The following is a 23,341-nucleotide window of genomic DNA, read 5'->3' on the forward strand; positions in this document are numbered from 1 at the left end:
CTCTCTCCGGGGCCTTTCTCGTTCCCTCGCTCTTCATTCTTCCAAAATTCACACTCTCCCACTCTTCCTCTCGTTGGCCTAATGAGTGCTTGACCACCTTTCTCCAATGGCTTCTGTTGTATCCTTCAATCTCCTGAGGCTCTGCACCTTCTCCCCTCCCCCTCTCTCTTCCCGTCTATTCACTGCCTTTCGCTCCAAGAAGTCCGGAATCCATGGTGAGTCCAGGGGTTTTGCTTCAAAACTCTGCTGGAGTTCATTGAACTCCCGTAGAAGACTCACAATTGCTGCTTCTCAATTGATCTCCCCCGCTAACGGTAATGTTTCCCTTATCTCTTGACAAATTCTGTTGTTTCTCTCTCTAAAACGAGTCATGTTCGTAGTTTTTTTTTGACAGAACATGTTCATAGTTAAATGGTCGAATTATCAATGCCATCATTGATTTGATACAACCCTTTTTTTTCTTTTTCGGAGGTTATTGTTTCATTGGAGAACAAACACGTTGGTGTAGTTGAGTGCGCTGCTTGTGTTTGTTTTAATTACTGAACCAGTTTCTTTATTGCTCTCATTATGCAAAATTAAGCTGACGAATTGGTGCAAAACATGACATTCTGTCGATAATTTTCGCCCTCGTTTAAGTTCCGAATCGAGACATATGACATACAACTATGGTTGATCCTGCACGGAATTGGGTGTGACTCAAATAAGTTTATGGAGTCTTTAATGTTGCAATTCTATTAATATTATGCGACCGTTGTTTATAAGTTAGTAATTGAGCTCAGCGTTTAACATGAATTCTAACTTCATTTCCTTTTCTTGATAATGTTTACCATGCTTATATATTTTTGATGCAAAGGAAACTGCTATTTGGTATATGTCAATCTTGAATTGGCTTTTTCTTTTGTTAAAGGCGGGAATATGGGACTTGGAGAACTACTATTTAATATTCTTTATTCTATGTGGCATGGATTCTCCATTTTTGCTCACATACACTATCTCCTTACATGCTAGTCATGTTGGAAAACTTCATAAAAACGGTTATTTCACCATATCTACAGCTGTATCCATATGACAGTCTTTATGTTATGTACTAGTTAGATCCATTAATTGTTTATACTTGTGCAGGTTGGTTGAACCAAGATGGAGCAATGGAAGAAAGGTATGATGTGATTGTGGTTGGGGGAGGGCACGCGGGTTGTGAAGCAGCTCTTGCGTCGGCTCGTCTTGGTGCCAAGACTCTCTTGCTTACACTCAATCTTGATCGTATTGCATGGCAGGTTTGTTATGCAGTATATATGTGTGAGGGTGAGTGTGTTGCACATTATTGATAGTTGCTCAGAGACATTGTTGAGGTTGTGGTGAGGTACTTGGGTTGTAGCTTGTTGACCTCAAGATCATGCTACCTGGACAGTGTGGGTATCAAGTGTTGAGCAGCGAAGTCTTGGAAAACTGGTTATGTGGATGCACACTTGCACTTAATTTCCACAAGAATAACTTTGAAAATTTCATTATTAGAGAAAGAGGTTATACTAGTAATTTGATGCGTAAACAAATTAGAATTCCATGCTTTTCATGGTTCATTCCATAACCTTGATTAATCAGTGATAACTTGTATGGAATATGAATACGTGATTATAAAAGTAAATCACCAAGATGTTTGTCTTTCTGGACAGAGAGAAACAAATGACAGTGGAATATATTCCAATCTCAAACGGCAAAAGCTCATGGGAATGCCTTAAACATAAAATTATAATCAATTATTATTCTTCTAGGACATTCTCCTTAATGACCAATTGTTATAACTCTACGGTCATAGATCATGCAGCGTGAATCCAGCATAGATAGTGAAAACGAAGAAGGTATCAAGTATTATAGTGTTGTGGACTCTTTGCCTGGAAAGAAAGGAAAAGCCCTTGTGTCTTTTGACTTTTGTGTGCACTTTAGTATGACCAAGGTTTTTAAGGTGCGAGGCATCATGAGGTGTTTTTGGAAAATATAAACTAGTCTTAAGCCTCAATGTCTTTTGAACTCTTAACATTTAAAGTATTAAAAATTTCTGAAATACTAAAAATATTGCTTATCTATGAAATAAATAGTAACAAATGCAGATAGTTACAATCATTCTTATTGTTTCAAAATAATAGTCCTTTTCTTTTTAAAAATGAATGTACTACACCATCATTTCTTCCTCCCATTAAGCTTCATTCAATAATTTCTATATTTAAACTTGTCCTCTTTTTTCAAAACTTTTGATAGTGCATATTATTTTTGAAGCATGATTTTATAGTTTTTATTAGAATCCCATGTTAGAGTTTAGATAATTTGGGATGTGTATCAACTGTATCCTTATTCCTTCCCAATGAAGAAAAAGAAAATAACTACTTTACTGTGCTGAAATTTTTCTAGGAACTTGGAGTTAAATTTGGGCAGAAAAGCCTCTTTTTTACTTTCATGTTGGATGTTCTTGTAGGTAATAGTTATCTTTGTTTTCTCAGCCTTGTAATCCTGCTGTTGGAGGCCCTGCAAAATCCCAGCTGGTTCATGAAGTGGATGCGCTTGGTGGAGAAATTGGGAAAATTACTGATAGGTATCCAAATGCCATTATGAACTATTTTTATCTTGTGGTATACAATTTTCAACTGTTTCTTATGCAGGTATTCAGGGATCCATAATATAAATTCTCTGCTTGCATGCTTATTCTTACATGATACGGATGTGTTTTCTGCTCATTCTTTCAGCAGTACAAAGCATGATAAATTTCCCTTGAACATGATCTGCCAGCCTATGGTTAGCTTAGAATTTACAGATATTCGAAATTTTAACCATATTTTCCAGATTCCAGTTGAAGTGGTTGAACTTAACACACCTTATTTATTAGGAAAGAAAATGAATGTAGTTACAGGGCACTAAATTCTCCATTATTGTTTGAAAAAGTGCAGACATCACACAAATCAAACTCAAGTGGAGGATACTTGATTTCTCCCCCTCTTTTTGGCCAACTCAATAAGTAACAAAACAAGGGTATCACAAAAGCAGCCATTTGAGACTCGATCAGAAGAAAAACAAACATGCATAATCTAGTTGTAGTAAGCATAGTTATTTCACCATAATCTTGGCATCCTTAAGAATTCTATAATTTTGAGTCTTAGCATGAATAAAGTACCTTTATCAATTTGCCTCTTTTGATTCTACTTAAGATGTTGTAATGGGTATTAGCAAGGATTATAAAGTGAGCGATCGAGGTCCTCAAGCTCCATTATAGTGGGTCTAACTTGTGAGAAGAACTTTCTGGAAGATTGCTTGCCAACGGGAACACACTTGAAACTCCTTATTGAATGCTACACTGTAACCCATCATTGTTTCTCCCTTCTCTCTCCTAGTTCTTAACCTCCTTTTTATTTGCCTTCCATATACAGTTAATAGAGAATGCTCAGCTCTTTGTGTTGATCACCCCTGATTGACTGTTATTTGCAGTTAGCAGATAATATTTAGCCTACTATCATGTGCAATGTACTGTTATTTGCCTGCTAAACATGTTCTATTTGGACAAATCATGGTATGTTGCACAGAACGATTCTGTATAAGCATAGTAACTAGGAAAGGGAATGCTCACATCTTCATATACAAATGACTATATTTTATCAGTGGGTTTCAACTTGATGTGAGATGTCATCCTTTTACCCAGTATTTATCTTTTACAAAATTTCTCAATCTAATAATGTTAAAATGTATGCATATATATATATATATTTGTTAACATATATATATATATATATATATATATATATATATATATATATATATATATATATATGTTTGTAAATTGTCATAACCCTCAGGGGTATTTTTGTCTTTTTACCCTACGCAATTAGGTCAGTCCACTAGGGACTGACTGTTTTGTAATCTTTTATTTTATTTTTTTCCTTTTCTTTTCATTTAATAACCAAGGGCATTTTGGGCCCTCACCGTAGAGTCGTTGGGACCCTCCCCAATGGTCATAAATATAACCGTTGGGGGGCTCACAAAGACTCTATTTTAGTCCCCCCTTTAATGAAATGAAAACAAAAACAAACAAGTGTCTCTTATGGACTTACAAGAACATAACTAACCAAGAACACTTATTGATCAATCCACACCACCTACACAAGGGTCAAATAAAGGCTTTTGTATTACATAAAATGCTCAAAAGGCATTGAGGTTTAGGGCTTTAAGCCCTATTTATAACAATCAATGGGAATAGGGAGCAACCCAACTAGCTCTTGGGCTGCTCCCAAAGGTTACATTTGTGACCGTTGAGAGCAACTCCAACAGCTAGTTGGAGTTGTCCCAAGCAACGTACCAAAAAGTAAACATTACAAAAACCAAAAAATAATAATTTAAATAGTCAACTCCTAATGGGTATTCCCGTTTACATACATATATATAATATTAATATATACATACATATAAATATATATATTAGAAGCTTATCTTAACACCCCCCCACACTCACAGTGTAACAACCAAGAGTTTGTCAAGTATGAAGTGAAATCTAGGTAACTGGAGCACTTTAGTGAAGAAATCCGTCGGTTGATACTTAGATAGAATATAAGGCAACATGATGGTCTTCTTCAGAAATTCTTCACGAACGTAGTGGCAATCCATTTCAATGTGTTTGGTTCTTTCATGGAATGTATGGTTGCTTACAATGTATATTGCAATCTTTGTCACAACATAATCTCGAGGGTTCTGCAATGTGAACTCCCAAATATTCTAATAACTCAGATGTAATTGTTGCCATGACAAGGTACTCTGTTTCAGTGGAAGAGAGAGACATTTTTTATTGCTTCTTGCATTTCCATAAAATTAGAGAATCATCTATAAAAACACAGGAACTAGTGGTTGAACGTCTATCATTCACATCCCCTCCTCAATCAGAATCAAAGTACGCAATAACTTCTAACGAGGAAGATGATGAAATAAATAACCCATAATTAATAGAATTTCTAATATATCTAATAATTCTCATCACAATACTCATATATATTATAGTGTGAGCATGCTGGAATTGGCTACCAGAATGAATAACATGAGAAATATCAGGACGAGTAATAGAGAGATAAGACAAAGCTCCAATCATTTGTCTATATAGAGTTGGATCCTTCAAAGGTTTTTCATCATCTTTCTTCATCTTTGCATTTATGACCTTTGAAGTATCAACTCGTTTTTCATCTGAGAGTCCTAATCGTTCGATGATCTCTGCTGCATACTTAGTCTGCAGCAACAAATAACCACGAGGTGAGTAAACCACTTTTATTCCAAGAAAATGCCGTAAAAAAACAAGATCTATCGTATCAAAGCTATCTTTGAGTACATCTTTTATATAACTAACTCCTTTCTTATCACCTCCCGTGATAATCATATCATTAACGTAAAGAAGTAATATCACTACTCCTATATTAGAATACTTAACAAACAATGCAATGTTCGTATAACAAAATTTAAAGTAAAGTTATGTCATCACACTATTGAATCGATCATACCAAGCCTTGAGGGCTTGCTTTATACCATACAATGCTTTTCGTAACTGATTTTTTTTTCATGTACTAAATTTAAACCTGATGGAGGATCTATGCAAACTTCCTCATTGAGATTATCATTTAAGAAGACATTTTTTACATCCATTTAAAAAATTGACCATTTTTTAATTGATGCGATAAAAATAAGTGTTCTAATAGTGGTCATTCGAGTGACTGGAGCAAATGTCTTGTCATAGTCTATTTCGTATTTTTGATTGTATCCCTTGGTTGCTAACCTAATTTTATATCTTTTCAATATCCCATCACCTTTAGTTTTTATCTTATAGACCTATCTACATCCTATAGTTTTTTTTTCTTTAGGTAATGTTTGAATTTTCCAAGTTTTTGTCTTTTCTAAAGCTTCTAATTTATCATTCATTGCCTTAATCCATTCTTGATGGCTTTTAGCGTTATGGTAAGATGTTGGTTCTACATATGAGTGTATAGCCATTAGACAAACTCTATATTTAGGTTCAAAAGAATCATATGATACGAATCTATTAGTAGCCTTTGAAATTATCATGAATTTTGTAACACTAAAGGAATCTATATCTTGATTTTGAAAATAGCTTTTTAAAGCACATGGCGGATAGTCTTCGATACGTCGAGTATAGGTTTGAATTTCATTATGAGATAGGTATATATTATCAAGATCCTCATTCACATTCCCATGTGCATCATGAGTGCCCTCATTGTCACTATCATGTATATCATGAATGTTATCACATTTTTCACACTTTTTTACAAGGTCCAAAAGAAATGAATAGTCACAATGCTTTTGGTTTTTTTCTTTACCAAATCCATTTTCGTTTACAAGAAAATTAACATTTCTTGAAACATATAATTTGTCCCTTTTAATTGCATAACATCTATACCCTTTTGGATTTTCGACATAGCCTAGAAAAATACAAGAGATAACTTTTGGAAAAAGTTTGTTATTTTTGTTGGTAAGGACAAAGCATTTACAACCAAAGACTCTTAACCTTTTATAATCGGGAGATATTTTAAATAATTTTTCAATAAGAGAAATGTTTTCAATGGTTTTTGAAGGCATCCTATTTATCAAATAAACTCAGCCCTAAATATTTTTGAATCATTTCTTGATATAAGAAGTGTTCTAGTAGTCTCAACAATATGTCTATGCTTCATTTCGGCTAGTCCATTTTATTGAGCAGTATAAGGACATGATTTTTGATGAATAATCCCATGTAAATCAAGATAATTTTTAAACTCTTTTGACACAATTTTTTCTCCGAAATTGGTTCTAAAGATTTTAATATTGATTTTAAATGGAGTCTTTGTGTAGCAATGAAAAATTTTGAAATAATCAAATACTTCGTATTTGTGTTTAAGAAAATATATCCAAGAGTGTCTACTATAATCATCCACAAACACAACATAATAAGATACTCCTCCTTTGGATATAACCAGAGCCGGTTCCTATACATCCGAATGTACCAACTCAAATGGATTTTTAGATATAAAATGACTAGGCCCAAAGGGTAAAGATTTTATTTTACCAAAGATACAATTTTTACAAACAAAATTCTTTTCTTTATAACTTGTAAGAAATGAAAACAAATGTAATTTGGACACACTAGGATGTCCTAGTCTTTTGTGCCAATTTTTTATATCTTTCTTATTCACAAAATTATAAAAAATATGTTTTGATAATTCAAGATTGTCCATAACATAGAGATCTCCTCTTCTATGGCCTCACCCAATCGGCTTCTCGAACTGAAAATCTTGTATCAAACAACCATTAGATGAAAACAAAATTTGACATCCATGATCTACAATTTGAATAACGGATAAGAGGTTTAAATTCAATTTTGGTACTACTCTAATATTTGGTATAAAGAAAATTTGTTATTTTTGAAAAATTCCAAAACTTTTAATCTTTAAAGAAGTTCCATCGATGGTTGAAACATAAGAATTATTTGGGTTAGTATGACATTCAAATAATATGGACTCATTTGGGGTCATACGAAAAGAATCACCCGAATCAAGAATTCAAGAAGTCTTACCGGGGTCAATGCTTGTGGATACGACCGCACCCGAGAAGGAAGATGCTTGATTTTTGAACATTGGTTGTAGTGTTTCCATAAATTGTGCCAATGATAACGAGTCGATGCATTTAGAGTCGTCTACACCATTTCTTTTAAAAGATAGTCCCACCAAAACCACCTTATCATTTCTTTGATCTTCTTTTTTTCTTTTAGGGCAAAAAAAATTGAATAGACCTGGCTCATAGCAATGTTAACATATTATTTTGTCACTCTTCTTGTATTCATGATCGCCTCTTTTATCATTTTGACTTCTTCCATAATCATTGGAATTTCTTCCATTCTCATTATTTCTTCCCAAGTGAGGAAGTTTATAACTCTTTGTGTGATTTTCAGGCTTTGACATAGCAAACACGAATTCTTCATCTTTTGAAGATTATGTTTTTTTAACTTATTTTTCTCTATGGTTAAATCTTTAAGAGTTTCAACTATGGTAGGTACACCTCCTCTTTGAAGAAAGGCCGATTTGGTCCCTTACAGATTCGAGTCTAAGCTTATTAACAAATTGATAGAAATGCTCCGTTTTAATTTATTTTTTCATGGAGTTCTACATCTTGGGGCCAATGCCATTTTGGCTCTAGAAAAACTAATTCATCCCAAACAAGAGTGAGAGCATTATAATATTCCCTAATGTTTATCTCTTCTTGGGTCATAGTTCTCATTTTATTTTGCACATTGCATATATGAGCACTGAACAATATCATTGAGACTATACATATCTTTAAGATACTTCCATGCATCACTAGCAAAGTCAAATTTCGCTAAGCTAGAGCATTTTTTGATATCAACACTATTGATGAGTCATCCAATTATCTTGGAATGACCCATCTGTAAGGAAACGACTTTGAATATATTAGGTTCAATAATGAACCAATACACATCCACATGAAGTGCGAATATACCCACTAAAGGGGAAAACACAAGCACATAATGTGCTAACACATAAACCCACAAAGGGGCAAAAATGCCTATAAGGCATAAGTTGGTATTATTGAAAAGAGGAAGGGTGTAACACCCATTACATGGAGCAAAAGCTCCTTCAAAGGAGTAAAATAAATTACAAGGGGGAGACCCCTATTTATAACAAGAGAGGAGCCACATAGGGGGCTCCCAAAGGAGTCGTTGGGAGCCCCCAACGACTCTTTGGGGAGCCTCCCTAGGTGGCGCAAACCACAAAAATGAAAAAATAAAAAAATAAAAATAAAATTACAAACATATTCCAAATAGAATATGCATAAAAAGGGGAAATGACTAAACTACCCCTATGCCTAATAATAGAGAAATATATATTTTATATATATATATAATTAGGAAGATACATATGCATATATACCATATATGTATATGTATCATCCTTTATATATATAAAATATGTATAAGATTACAAAGATTGAATGATACATTTTAACACCCCCCCTCAAACTTTGCGTGGGAGAACGAAAAGATTAAATAATGCAAGAGGAAGAATCTCAAGGCTTCAAGAGCCTTCAGTCCGAATGCCATTGAAATTTGCAAATGTCTTCCTCCAAAGTCTTTAACGATGAACACCTTTCATGATCTATCCAAGGTACTTCTTTTCCTCTCATCTTCAAGATCCTGTGGAACAAATCAAGAAGAGGTTCAAGTAAAAGATATCTTTGCACTTTAATCAAGTGAAATATTCCAAATAAGATGAATTAACAAAAAAAAATCATATCATTTAATTCATCCAAAAGTAATGGTGCAAAAAGATATTCTATGCATAATTCATCACAGGATTTGATGGAACAAGATAATTATATATGTATGCAAAATGATTTTAGAAAACCAATTTTTCATAATCATATACCATGTTGAAGAGGGAGCGAAAACAAATTACAAGAATGCATAATGCATTCATAAAGTCCAACATTAGACAAACATAACCTCATAACGAGAAATAACATAATGGTCCACAAGGGACACCACAAGAAGCCTACGAAGAGACATAAGTTGCATATAATTTATTAAATGAGGGCAAAAAGGCCATAATGAGCATATGCATATAATATCATGAAATGAATCAACACCTAAAAGAGTCATTAATGATCATGCTCCAATCATACTTTAGTCAAGTAATATTATATGAACCGATAAGATAGAAAGACAAGTGTTATTGATTTTAGCAAGTCCTTTGAAAGCGATTTCAAGAGGGAAATGCTCAAAAGAGTGTATAAAACACAAGAGTTCAAAAGGTTTTAAGTCCACTTAAGAGGCAAAAATGAGAGTTATTTGAGTAGAGAACCTTACACATTTAGGACCATCTCACTCAAATGATTACAAAAACTCATTTTGCATATCAAATATAAAAGGTGACAAAAAAATCAATTTGATTTTAAAATATGCATATTAATGATATGATTCACTTGTATCTTTAAAAGACAAAATATGAATGAAATTTCACAAATTTCAACAATAATTCATCCATTACAAGCAACTACCTCATTAGTCCTCCAAAACCCACAAATCAAGTGTATAAGCTACTAGATCAAGAACATAAATATAATGCCATTAAAGGCCAAGGACACACACAACGGTGTGTAAAAGAATCTCTTGTCTACATGTAATAATACTTAAAATGAGTGCATCAACGATAAGAACAAGAGAATACTTGCCAACATGGACCAAAAGCATCTTTTGTCTACGTAAAAATACACTCAAAACCAAGTATGTTCAGCTACTAGAACAAGAGTATCAAGCCAACCATGGGTTAAAACACAATACATCTCTTGTCTACATAAAATGACACTTGAAATGAGTGAAAGAAGCCAACCATGGGCATACATCTCAGCGACTAGAACAAGGACACAAATGCCAACATTGACTAAAATTACACACCATGGTGTGAATCAACGTGTCTTGTCTACATATAATAACACTCAAAACAAGTGTGTTCAGCTACTAGACCAAGAGAACAAAGCCAACAAAGGGCTACCAATACACAATGTGTAATAATATGTCTTGTCTACATATGATGACACTTAAATAAGAGATATAAGAGGAGAAGACTTTTGAGGCAATAAAACTTGTAATGACAAACATATAAATAAAACCTTGGACAATATTTTGAAAATAAATATGTGCACATACGCACAACAAGAACACTTGGAACACTTGTGCACAAAAGCATGTAAAAGTATCTTTAACAAGATATTATAATCGATGGAACGATATAAATGTAAGAACATACACACACCAAGAATACTTGGAACATTTGTGCACAAAAGCACAAAACACGAAATCACAAATGTGCAAAATGCACTCATAAGATTCATAAGCAATAAAAGGTTGGGCAATAATCTCCAACACTCTTGAATTAAATATACCTTAAAACATTTAAGGTTCCAAGACACCATATATCCATCACATTTACATATAAATAAGAGCATCCATAAGATCAATGGCCAAAAGAAAACGAGTGACACACTCATAATTAAAGATCATATAACAAATCATTCTAGAGTCCCAATGTGCCCATAACTCTCCTCAACAACCATCTTTAATATGGTAATTGGACAATCTAAAATGACATAACAAAAGGTGCCCTTAACTCACCTCAACAATCATCTCTAATATAACAATAAGGCCATACAAAAAGGATTGATGCATCATATAACTTGTGATGAATAAAAAAAAATGTCATAAAAAGGCAATGAACACTTAGGGAAATCATTTTCCAAATATGTGATTTTACAAAGAGGGCCGATTCAAAGGTCCAACATAATTAATCACAACAATATGCCTTATAATAATTTTGCATAAATACGAAATTATGTTCAATCATGATCATTATCATTATCAAAAGACTTAATAAATACAACATGAAATATTTAAGCAATGTCATGTGTGAGGACGGATTTGGAATAATCCAAGAATCAAATCAAGCTTTTATAAATTGCAATTATATGCATACCAAGATGTAGAATGACAATAATCTTAAATGAGCAAATTTAGGACATGTAACAAGATATTGCGGAAGCACTTATAATGACAAAAGAAACAATCTCACAAGTCCACTAAGGGACAAAACAAGCCCTAAGGAAGGCAATATATATCATCTCTTTATTGAAAAGAGAGTACAATGTGAAAATGTCTATGAATAGACAATACGCATACAAGCATGAATACTTTATAAAAGAAGTGTACGAAGACACTCTCATAACACTTGAACAAAATACGCAAAAAACATAATAATAACAAACATGCAATAATGCATGTATTTTATAAAAGGAGCAAATGCTTGAGACTCTCAAGCTTTCACAAAGATGGTAATATTAAAAAATCTCATAAAAAACCAATATTAAAAAGAAGCTTATAACAATCATGAAATCTTTTCAAAGAGTATATACTCATAAGAAGATTCATAAGGATCAAAAGGCCTTTCAAAGAGAGATCCAACAAACAAAAATTCTCAAATGAGGGTACATACGAAAGGAAGAGAGAAAACTATTAAAGTGGAGAAAATCCCAAAGAGAATACTAGGATTGCGTTATGGCATAAATCTATAAACAAAAATTCATAATATTATATGACTTAATAGATTATAACCAATGGCATGAATATGTTTTAAATAAACACATGAAATATTTAAAACATATGTAATAAGTATGCAACATTAATGAAGACCATAAATCTTATAATAAAACATATTCTTGAAATTGAATTGAAGAATGAAAAGAGAATAATCATATTTTATGAGATCATTTTTAAAACATAATTCAACTGATATTATAAAAATGCCTTCTTAATCAAACATTGCTTGTATGAAAAAGAACTCATTAGGTAGGAAAATAAAACATCATTTTTCAAAGACACATGTTATTATGAAAAAACCTCATATATGACATTTTAGAGGGTAAACACATACCTTTAATATGAAATAATTATGATGAGATTATGTGAGCAATGCTACATCTCTCACAAACATTTTACTTCTAACATAACTTTCTTTAGAAAACTTATTTTTCAAGAAAAGACATACGAAAGAGAATAATATAAAAAGTTCAATGGAATTGTTAAGAATCCAAGCTCATAATGACATGAAGAACACATATGCAAAAACATATCTAATTCTTTATAATGCTCAATATTTAAAGAAATATAATGCATACCAAATATTTTAAGAAGCAAAAGAGAGAAACACATATGCAAAAACATATCTAATTCTTCATAATGCATAATACTTAAAGAAATATAATGCATACCAAATAATTTTAAGAAGCAAAAGAGAGAAACGAGAACTTCACCATTCTTCTTTAAAATTTCTTGAATAGCACGCTTCCCAATGCAACAAAGAGCAACTCGATCCCAACCTTGCTCTGATACCATGTAAGGAAACAACTTTGAATATATTAGGTTCAATAATGAACCAATACACATGCACATGAAGTGCGAATATACCCACTAAAAGGGAAAACACAAGCACATAATGTGCTAACACATAAACCCACAAAGGGGCAAAAATACCTATAAGGCATAAGTTAGTATTATTGAAAAGAGGAAGGGTGTAACACCCATTACATGGAGCAAAAGCTCCTCCAAAGGAGTAAAATAAATTACAAGGGGGAGACCCCTATTTATAACAAGAGAGGAGTCACATAGGGGGCTCCCAAAGGAGTCGTTGGGAGCCCCCAACGGTCACATTTGTGACCGTTGGGGGCTCCCCAACGACTCTTTGGGGAGCTTCCCTAGGTCGCGCAAACCACAAAAATGAAAAAATAAAAAAATAAAATAAAAATAAAAATAAAATTACAAACATATTCCAAATGGAATATGCGTAAAATTGGGAAATGACTAAACTACCCCTATGCCTAATAATAGAGAAATATATATTTTATATATATAATTAGGAAGATACATATGCATATATACCATATATGTATATGTATCATCCTTTATATATATAAAATATATATAAGATTACAAAGATTGAATGATACATTTTAACACCATCCTCCACTCTTTCCATTTTTTCTCATATTCGGTGATGGCCTTAGACATCTCTTCTCCTTGAATAATCACTTCTTTTCCATTCTCAATCTTGATAAGTATAAGTTTATGCTCTCTTTCGGTGCCATCAACCAAACCCCATAGACCCTTTTCTCATATTTTATGTTTCACTATGGATGCCCACATCACATAGTATCATTGAGTCTCACGGGAATTGAGACGATTACTTCTTTTTCATCCTCCATTTTTACAATAATGAGAGGGAGAGAGAGATGACAAGAATTTGTTGAGGAGATCTTTGATAGTGCGCTTCCCAATGCAATGATCACACAAACCGATGCTCCACCAATCTCATGATCCTCCTCTTGGCCTTTCCAAATGAATAACAATCCAGGAGCACCAAAGCTCTAATACCATGTAATAAAATGAAAACAAAAACAAACAAGTGTCTCTTATGGACTTACAAGAACACAACCAACCGAGAACACTTGATTGATTGATCCACACCACCCACACAAGGGTTAAATAAAGGCTTTAATATTACATAAAATGTTCAAAAGGCATTGAGGTTTACAAGGGCTTGAAGCCCTATTTATAACAATCAATGGGAATCAGGAGCAGCCCAACTAGCTGTTGGGCTGTCCCAATCAAGGTACCAAAAATTAAACATTATAAGAAACAAAAAAAAAAATTTAAACAGTCAGCCCCTAATGGGCTGACTACTATTACAAGGTAAAATGACCATAATACCCCTGATGGGTATTTGGGTTATATATATATATATATATATATATAAATATATTAGAAGCTTATCTTAACACCCCCTTGGTCCTCCATTCTGTATAAATAGTGGCCATTGGCCCCTTCTTTTTCATGCTTTTTAGCATTCATTAATACAAGTTATTATTTATTTTTATGTTCTTTGTGCTCTTGTGCTTAAGCACTTTGTAGTTCTATGTATCTTGCCCATTAGTGACTATTATTGTGTGGTTAAGATCTCTTTATTGCCTCTTGTGATATATCTCTTGTGATCTCACATTTCATTACAGATAAGTCAGATCCTGCTCTAATTTTGAATATAAAAATAAAATAATCACTATAGTTGCATTCTGGTCAACAATCACTTCTTCTTTCTATATGCAGCTTGGATACAAATTATAACTTTGACATAGATCTTTATAATGTAGGTGTTACTTGCAGAAACGTGTGCTTAATGTTTCAAAAGGACCAGCTGTTCGAGCATTGCGTGCACAGACAGATAAGAGGGAATATGCCCTTGAAATGAAGAGGGTTGTTGAGAGGCAAGATGCATCCTAAACTTGTTATATAGATTATTATTTAGGTCCTAGAGAAGAATTTCCAATGCATTATCATGTCTTCCACACAATACCTGTTCTTGAACATGTAGTGAACTGTTCCTAAGGTGCTAATGATGAAAAAAAACCACATCAGCATGCACTTTTGCACAAGAAGGGTATTGTCATACTTCAGTGTATCCTTGAGCATTACTCTCTTGTGTTTTGTGCATTGTGATGTACCAGATTGGCTGGAAAATAGTAGGAGCACTACCTATCATTGATGTTGCACGTCTGACACAGGCAAGCTGCTGCTGGAATGACACCTCTCAATGGGTTGATGTTAAATTATAAAAACTGACTTCAAAATTGAGATATTTGTCAACATAGGGACTTCTAGTGCTATGCATTTGCTATTATTTTTCCTTAGAATTTGGCTTGCTGATTTTATGTATCATGACTTGATCTTGTTTTAAGAATTTTCACTCTCATATTTTCATGATTATGTAATCTTTGTTATTTACTGTAACAACCTATCTTCATATCCTTGGATCCACATGTTTTACATTTGTTTCTTTACCTTAAAAGAGATAGATGTGACTTGAGGCACTTGTAAGTACTGCAGGAACCATTCTATAATTTATTTGCTCCAATTGACATTATGGTTTTAGTTTCATATTATTTTATTGCTCTTTTTTATCCTCTGCATTACAAATTTATCTAAATAAGTCAAAGATTGCCATTACTACAATCAGAAATACTCGATAATGTTTAAGCCTTTAAGGTAATCCTGTTGGTATATTTTATCTTGGTTTCTGTTTGTGTGCCAGAACTTCTTATATCAGTGTAACTACCCAAGTCTTTGATATGTATTAAAGAGTTCCAATAGTCAGTGATCTGAGGAGTAAATCCATTGCAGTTTATTCTTTATTCTTCTTCTCAGTCTTGCAATTAGTTTTTTGCCCTTTTGAGCTGTGCCTCTGACTGACGCTGGATTTTTCATGTTTTCAGCACTCCCAATCTCTGCATCAGAGAGGCTATGGTTACAGAAGTTCTGGTTGGAAAAAATAACAATGTAGAAGGGGTTCGGAGTTTCTTTGGTGTCAACTTTTATGCACCTGCAATTGTACTCACAACAGGCACTTTTATGAGTGGAAAAATTTGGGTTGGAAGAGCATCCATGTCTGCTGGAAGGGCTGGTGAGTCAGCTTCTCAAGGATTGACAGAATGTTTGCAAAATATGGGTTTTGAGACTGGTAGGTTGAAGACGGGAACTCCTCCACGAGTGGACTGTCGAACTGTTGATTTCTCTGGATTGGAACCCCAGAGAGGCGACGAAGAGGTGATCTTTAGTTTTTCAATGCTAAACATTTTTCGGTGCTGTCTAAATTCTCATACATTTAAAGTTGCAACTTTTGATTAAAACTTCTGTCTTCCTCATGCTTTCCAGAATTCTCATTAGCTATCATGGATAAATTCCTCACTGAGTAAAATGTCATAACATGAACCTGTATTGGGTTCCTCTAGGCATTAGGTAATTCCCTTCTGAGTATGTAACACTTTAGAATTTACTTATTGATTTCATGAAGCTGGATGGGTTAACCTTGTAAAAGGTAAATTTCTTTGTTCCAAACTGGCAAAAGATGCCAAATTGAGGTAAAGATAAGATAATACCTTGTACATCTAGTTTCTATCAATCCCCTTGACACACAACAGTAGATAAGTCCAGAGATGTACCCCACATATGCAAGAAAAAAAAGTAGCCTTTTCTGGATATTGCATTATCTTTTTTACTTTTTACATGTAAAACTTTTTTTCCTGATATTTCATACTGCTGTTTTGAACTTTTCGCAATGTCAAGATAGACAACACTGTGTCTACATGCTATGTAGAATTAAATGATCCTTCCAAGTGCTCTAGTTAACAGAGTAATTCTTGACGTGCTGGTAGCACAAAGAAGACCAGAATAACGGAAGTCAGTCAATTTTGGAAGTGGAGTTTAGGCAATAAGATGAAAAGCTGTTGTGGGAGTATTTAGTACGAAAACCACTAGACAGACTGTGAAGGGGCAGAAAGTAGAATTTTAGTTCATCATTTAACTTGGGGTTGGGCCGTATAGCAGAGCGCCTTTCTCTCCTGGGCCTCACCACCTGAACCAGGGTCTCCCCTTGAAATATATCAAAACAAAGAAAAACTTGTGGTTAAAATACTTTCAGAAAGAACAGCATGCCTTTGCATACACAGCTCTGCACTTGGGCCACCATCAAGTGGCCAAAAGTGGACTTCTCTTTGATGGGTAACAAACAAATTAAAAAAGGCCACTGCCTTGAGTCTCTCTCTCTCTCTCTCAAGTGATCAAGGTAAATCACAACCGGACATAGCCTCTGTTTGTTCGTCAGTTCTTTGTTGATTGCAGCTCTGACACATAACAGTGAAATCATTGGGTTCCTGTTACTTCAACTAAGTCTGCTCTTCTAATTTCTGTCAACAGGTTAACTGGTTCAGCTTTGATCCTGATGTTCACATAGAAAGAGAACAGATGTGCTGCTATTTGACACGTACTACAGAAAGCACTCACAAACTTATCAGAGAGAATTTGCATCAAACTCCAACTTATGGAGGCTGGGTTGAAGCCAAGGGGCCTAGATATTGCCCTTCCATTGAAGACAAGGTATGGGTATCATTAAATTCCTTGTATTTTTTGATGCATTGAGAATTCTTAGGAATTGTTTTGTCAGGCAAGGGAACAGTGACTTAGAGATAAGCCTTCTCTAAAACCCTTGAAAACATTATCTAATGGTGAAAACGAGTCTTTTGATTGTATATGTTCGAAATGATCCGAATACAGGAAAGAGTACAGTTCAAAGTAGCTAGATAGCATTAGGGGATATATCTTGTGTTACACCCCTGGTACAGCTTGCTAAATCATGCAATATTTGGTTCCAGAGGTGTTTTGCATCAGATTTATTGTTGTAACGTGTCATACTATATGGTTTTTATAACCATGGTCATGCCTCATGCCCTTATTCATACCCATGTAACATAGATACATGCATAATTTAAAGTATTTAAACTAATTAATAGGCAAGTTCCTTTAACTTTGTTGCCATAAACACCTAATTGGTCATTTAACACATTAATGATGACAGATTATTCACATGTTTTAATTAAGAGCAAACAAACCATTGCATTAATGTAGGAAACTAGGGAATGCTGATATTTTTGCACACACAGACTAACATAAAAATGCTCATACAGACACTTATATGCATATACATCTAAATCCACTGCATTTATAGAGTTGTTTGCTGATGGACATTGAACTAGTTGCTGTAGAAACTGATATTGTTAAAATAAGAAGCCTTGTTGGTATCTTCATTCACCTAGGTCACAAAACTCAAAATTTAACATTTTAACATCCTGCTTTCAAGATTCTTTGGAATATTTCAATACTACAGAAGAGGGATGTTGTGAAAATATGGGCACTAGTAGCTACATGCATTCTAAACTTCTCCAACTGGGAGGAGTACTGAAATGTCAAGTACTTACGAATCTGCAATATCTCACTGACTATGTCACATGGGTGCGGGTGTGGCGATGTGGCACTTTAAAAAAACTTGGGTGCGGGAGGGTATATATATAAAATTATATATATATTATATATATATATATATAATTTTTAAGTTTTAACAAATAACAACAATAACACTAATGAAAAAAAAACAATTATTATAATATCATCAAATCAATTCATCATCATGAATGCAATAAATCAAATTAACAATCTACAAATTTATTCTTCATCATAAAAACTAACACCACAATTAAATCAACCTAAATATATTATAGAAACAATCAAATAAGTAAAGCAGAAAAGAAGTAAATTATAAAGTATACTAATAAAAGAAGCAAACAATGCATAATTACATACCAAAAGTATATTCTACACAATGTATATGACGATGAGGTAATGGATCCCAATAATTTCCTACTTCATCATCAAATGCATCATAAGAAGGAAGACTGAAATCAGATAAATCCATGTTTGTAATGTTGAAATCATGCTCCCTTTAAGTCATATTTTTCTTGGTTTACATCCCAAAATTTGGATGATCCTTGTCTGCATTATAAACTTAATTTTAAAATGTTAAATATAAGTATATTTAAATGAAAAAACTAAAAAGTAGTCAAATAACTAAGAGATCAATTAGTACCTGTATTCATCATTGGTTCGCGAAAGTAGTCGAAGATTAAAATGAACATATATTAAATCCTTTGCATGCTTGCTAGTGAGTTTGTTTATCTTCATGTTGTGAGTGGATTTGAGAATATATGCTCCAATTTCTTTCACAACAGGATGAACTAGCAGGCTGAGATAGCAATCTCAATGCAAGACATTGGAGAAGAGGTGTTTCTGATCCAAATGTTAGTCACCATGTGATAAGATCTATATTCTCCTCCACTTTCGCTAGTAACGCCTGTTCATATAATCTCGAAGATGCAAAATTTTCAAACTCTTGTGTAACTTGATTTAGAATATGTGATTTGGATAAAGTCTTGTCATACACATATTTCTATGCCTTTGATAACTCTTAGTCTAAATTTGGAGGGACACGACTAATACCACCTTCCTGCCATTTTTTTGCATAATATTTTGGATTAAGAGAATGTTCCATGCAATGCAAATGAGTGTTGCTCTTATCCCATCTTCTGACTAAAATTGAATGAATATGATTAAAAAATTCTGAATCATCCAATGCAAGATTTTTTACTTCATGCTTGAAAACTATAACTTGTATTTTTCAATCATATTATCCCATATTTCATAAACTTTATGAAGTATGGACTCATCCTTATCAACTTCTCTCAACATTTCCCAAATAGGTTGCGTAAATTAAAGGAAGTATACGACTCTATCTCAAAACTCATCATCAAGAACAAATTTCTTAATTTCTTGAACCTTGACAACATCATCAACACGATATAATGTTCAATTCTCATCAATCACCATGTTAACCAAAGCATTCTTCACTTCTTTAATCGTTTTCACCATCACAATGATGGATGCAAAACGTGTTTCAGTGACCTTCAATAATTTCAGGTCAGAATGCCTATTAAATATAGGATTAGCATGATGGTGGTTGACAACAAAATTCCTAATGCTTTTGACATTTTTTTCTAATTCCTCAATTCATGAACATAGAGCATATGTTGGTGAATTTTCTTCTTCTTTGGGGTTACAAATGCTCTTGAGGGTCAGATTCAAGTTGTGTGCTATACAGAGAGTCAAAAAAATATGAGGACACTCACTCTCCAAACTCAATGCTGCACTTTTATAAATTGGATCATTGTCTGTGATGATTTGCGTTACTCTGATCACCCATTTTTTTATTACTTTTATAAACAACCCCTTCAAATACTCAACATTTTTATATTGCCTAGATGCATCAACTGCTTTCAAGAATACTGGGTCACTAAGCGAAGAAGCAATGAAATAATCAGTGGATACTTTTGAATATTTGTCCACCCATCAGAAACAATAAAAACTCCATTTTGTTTTCATAAATATTTCTTAATCTCTAGCAATCACTCAACATTTGTCCTCTCTTATTCAAGAAGTGTGGTTCATAGTTTTTCTGAGTTTGGAGGTATATAGCTACTTAAATTACAATTTGCCAGTGAAGTAACTAAATCCTTCTAATAAGGATTTCTAGTTGCATTAAATGAAAGTGAACTAGAATAAAAACACCTCCCTAATTTTCTATCCATCTCCTCCCTTTCATATGTATTAAATAATACTTGTATCTTTCCTCTTCCTCTGCCTCCTACATTCACTTTTCTTTTTTCTTGAACATCTTCTAGGTGGCTTAAAAAGGGTACATTAATTGCACAAGAATCACTCATTGTCTTTCTTTACTTATATTCATCTTGTATTTTCTTATATTGTCTTCGCATTGCCTCATCAACTCTTCTCCATCCTGAAATGCCATGTTCTTGTATTTTCAACAAATGAGCCTTAACTCTTGTGTAAGACCCAACAAAATCTATTTCACAAAGCTTGCATCGAAATCTTTTGTTTCCACCACCTCCTTCAGTTTTTGCAAGCTTATCCACATGTGCCCATAGTGACCCCCCATCCTCACATGTTGCAGCCAACGAACTTGAATCAACACTCCCACTATAACTACCACCAACACTAACAACAAAACTTACACGTGGCGATGAGGATGACGCAAGTCCTTTCCCTTAATCTATTATTTTTGTCCTGAAAACAAAAAAATGTTATATTAAAATCAATTATGCACACAATCAAGATTGATAATATTGAGTACAAGGTCAATAACATATACAATAAGTTTTAAAAAATATAGTAGTAGTACATATAAATAAATATCAAAAGGTATGAGAAAAATATATAACAATAACATTAATGCAACTTGATCTATCTAAGTATTTAACTAGTAACTAATAAAAATATGAACATTCAACTAAATTTTAAGTAACAAAATCAATAATAACAATCAAATTACCCAACATTAAGTCATCAACAAATAATACACATTAGTCATTAGCATAAACAACCATATGTCACAGACTCACAGGGAAAACTCAGTTCGGCTTGGCTCGGCTTGTGAAAACTCAGTTCGGCTCATTAATTGGGTTCAGTGGGTTGAGCCAGCCAGCATGTTCAGGTAAGGGCTTTGACCAGAGTTGGATCATGAAGAAAACAAGGGAGTCCAAAAAGGAGATTTGGAAAGATCCTTTCTGTACAACTCCTTTTAAACTCTTTCGACCAGTATCTCTCTCTAAATTAATTGCTATATCTTGCAAAAACTCCAACGTCTAATTTAAAATTAGGATTTTTTGCAAAATGGTCGCTGTCATATTGGTCATTTCCAAAATGGACGTCCCTCACTTTTTGTTAACCATTGCAAAAGCATCCCTAAGGTCAACAACCGTATGGTTCCCTAACCATAACCGTTAAGGACAGATAAAATAACAATTATGCCCTCATAGGACCATTAAAAAAAATAAAGCAAGAACTATATTTGTAAAAACACTTGAAAATGGCTGCTTAAGGCAACAAAATAATGACGGTTCCAAAGGTTCTCAGGTCTTAAATTCTTGTAGCTTCAACAATTAGAATAAAACATATTTTTCGACAGACCCCTACCAGTTATGCCATACCATTGGGATTCGAACTTGCAACGTCCCAATTAATATATTATGTATAATGCTTATATTATATAGGTTTTACATGTAAAAACTCTTAAAAAATATTTTTTTGAGAAAACGAGCCAGCTCGTGATCAACTCTTAACAAGCCAAACTTAGTTTTTCCTAAAATGGGTAAATATTTTTTTCAAAAATGGGCAACAACGGCGTTTAGTCGAGAGAGAGAGAGAGAGAGAGAGAGAGAGAGAGAGAGAGAGAGAGAGAGAGAGAGGGAAAACTAGAAAGAGATTGAGAGACGAGGGGAGAGAGAGATTGAAGGAGAGAATGAGAGAGAGAGAATGCGTACCTGGGGTTGGAGATGGAGAGGAGGCATCGCCGGACGGTGGTAGCTCATAGTCGTTGCTGGCGTCGGGGTCAGGAGGAGAGGGCAATTTTTTTGCCCTAATCCTCCTCTCATCCCATTTCATCGGGCTCTTTTTTTTTTAAAGTCCAAAATTTAGATATTTATGACCCTAGGTGCGTTGACTGCACCTAAGGTTGGGTTGACACTACCGGGTGCTGCACCGGCATGCGTACCCGCATCGCGTCGATATGGGTGCGGCACCTGGTTGGCCGAATCCCTATGACATAGCTCACTGATAATTCAATGACCTGAACAAAGGCGTCCAGGTCTCTTGTTATTTTTGGATGCGTATAGATGTCGGTAATTTTAGGTTTGGTATTTGAATAATAATCTTTTAGCAAGGAAATTATATGCATGAATCTAGTGATTGTGTTTATGATGTGAGTTCATGTTTTAAGAAACTACTATTGCAGTTATCTAAAAAGTGCTTAATTTATGATTGAATGAAATTTGTATTTGGCCTCTGGTGTACTTAGTTATGGTATTAATAGGAATTTGGAACTTTTTGTTTTGCTTTTTCAGATAGTGAGATTCCAAGACAAAGGTTCTCATCAAATTTTTCTTGAACCTGAAGGGCGAACTGTACCAGAACTTTATGTCCAGGTACGCAAATTAATAAATCAGTAAGTTAAATTTGTGCCATTTCCTAGTTTTATGAAAGGTCTGCTACTATGTTACTCTAGAGCATTATCTACTGGTATTGCAATATGCTGCTTACATTTGTTCCATCTATTTTTTATATGAACGGCCACACCTCATGAATTTATCTTATAATATTACTCATTAAGAGATTGTTCAATACACCATGGAAGAATAGGATAGCATAATGCTGACATCACCATGTAATCTACTTCTTTCTTCCTAGAATTATCATATGCTT

The 23,341-nt window shown here is 33.8% G+C and overlaps 1 protein-coding gene across 1 annotated transcript in view; it reads left to right on the forward strand.

Moving 5' to 3' along the window:
- Nucleotides 1-23,341, forward strand: part of LOC149817191 (uncharacterized) — a 30,506-nt gene continuing 7,165 nt past the window's right edge. Inside the window, exons 1-7 of the mRNA XM_089987473.1 lie at nucleotides 1-314; nucleotides 1,123-1,274; nucleotides 2,493-2,584; nucleotides 14,776-14,889; nucleotides 15,895-16,225; nucleotides 17,375-17,554; nucleotides 22,984-23,064. Of these exons, the coding sequence (XP_089843599.1) occupies nucleotides 107-314; nucleotides 1,123-1,274; nucleotides 2,493-2,584; nucleotides 14,776-14,889; nucleotides 15,895-16,225; nucleotides 17,375-17,554; nucleotides 22,984-23,064 (1,158 nt within the window). The 5' untranslated portion in view covers nucleotides 1-106. The remainder of the gene's footprint in view (nucleotides 315-1,122; nucleotides 1,275-2,492; nucleotides 2,585-14,775; nucleotides 14,890-15,894; nucleotides 16,226-17,374; nucleotides 17,555-22,983; nucleotides 23,065-23,341) is intronic.

Source organism: Nuphar pumila, chromosome 14 (genome assembly GCF_984573655.1).
Source record: "Nuphar pumila chromosome 14, dmNupPumi1.hap1.1, whole genome shotgun sequence".
NCBI lineage: Eukaryota > Viridiplantae > Streptophyta > Magnoliopsida > Nymphaeales > Nymphaeaceae > Nuphar > Nuphar pumila.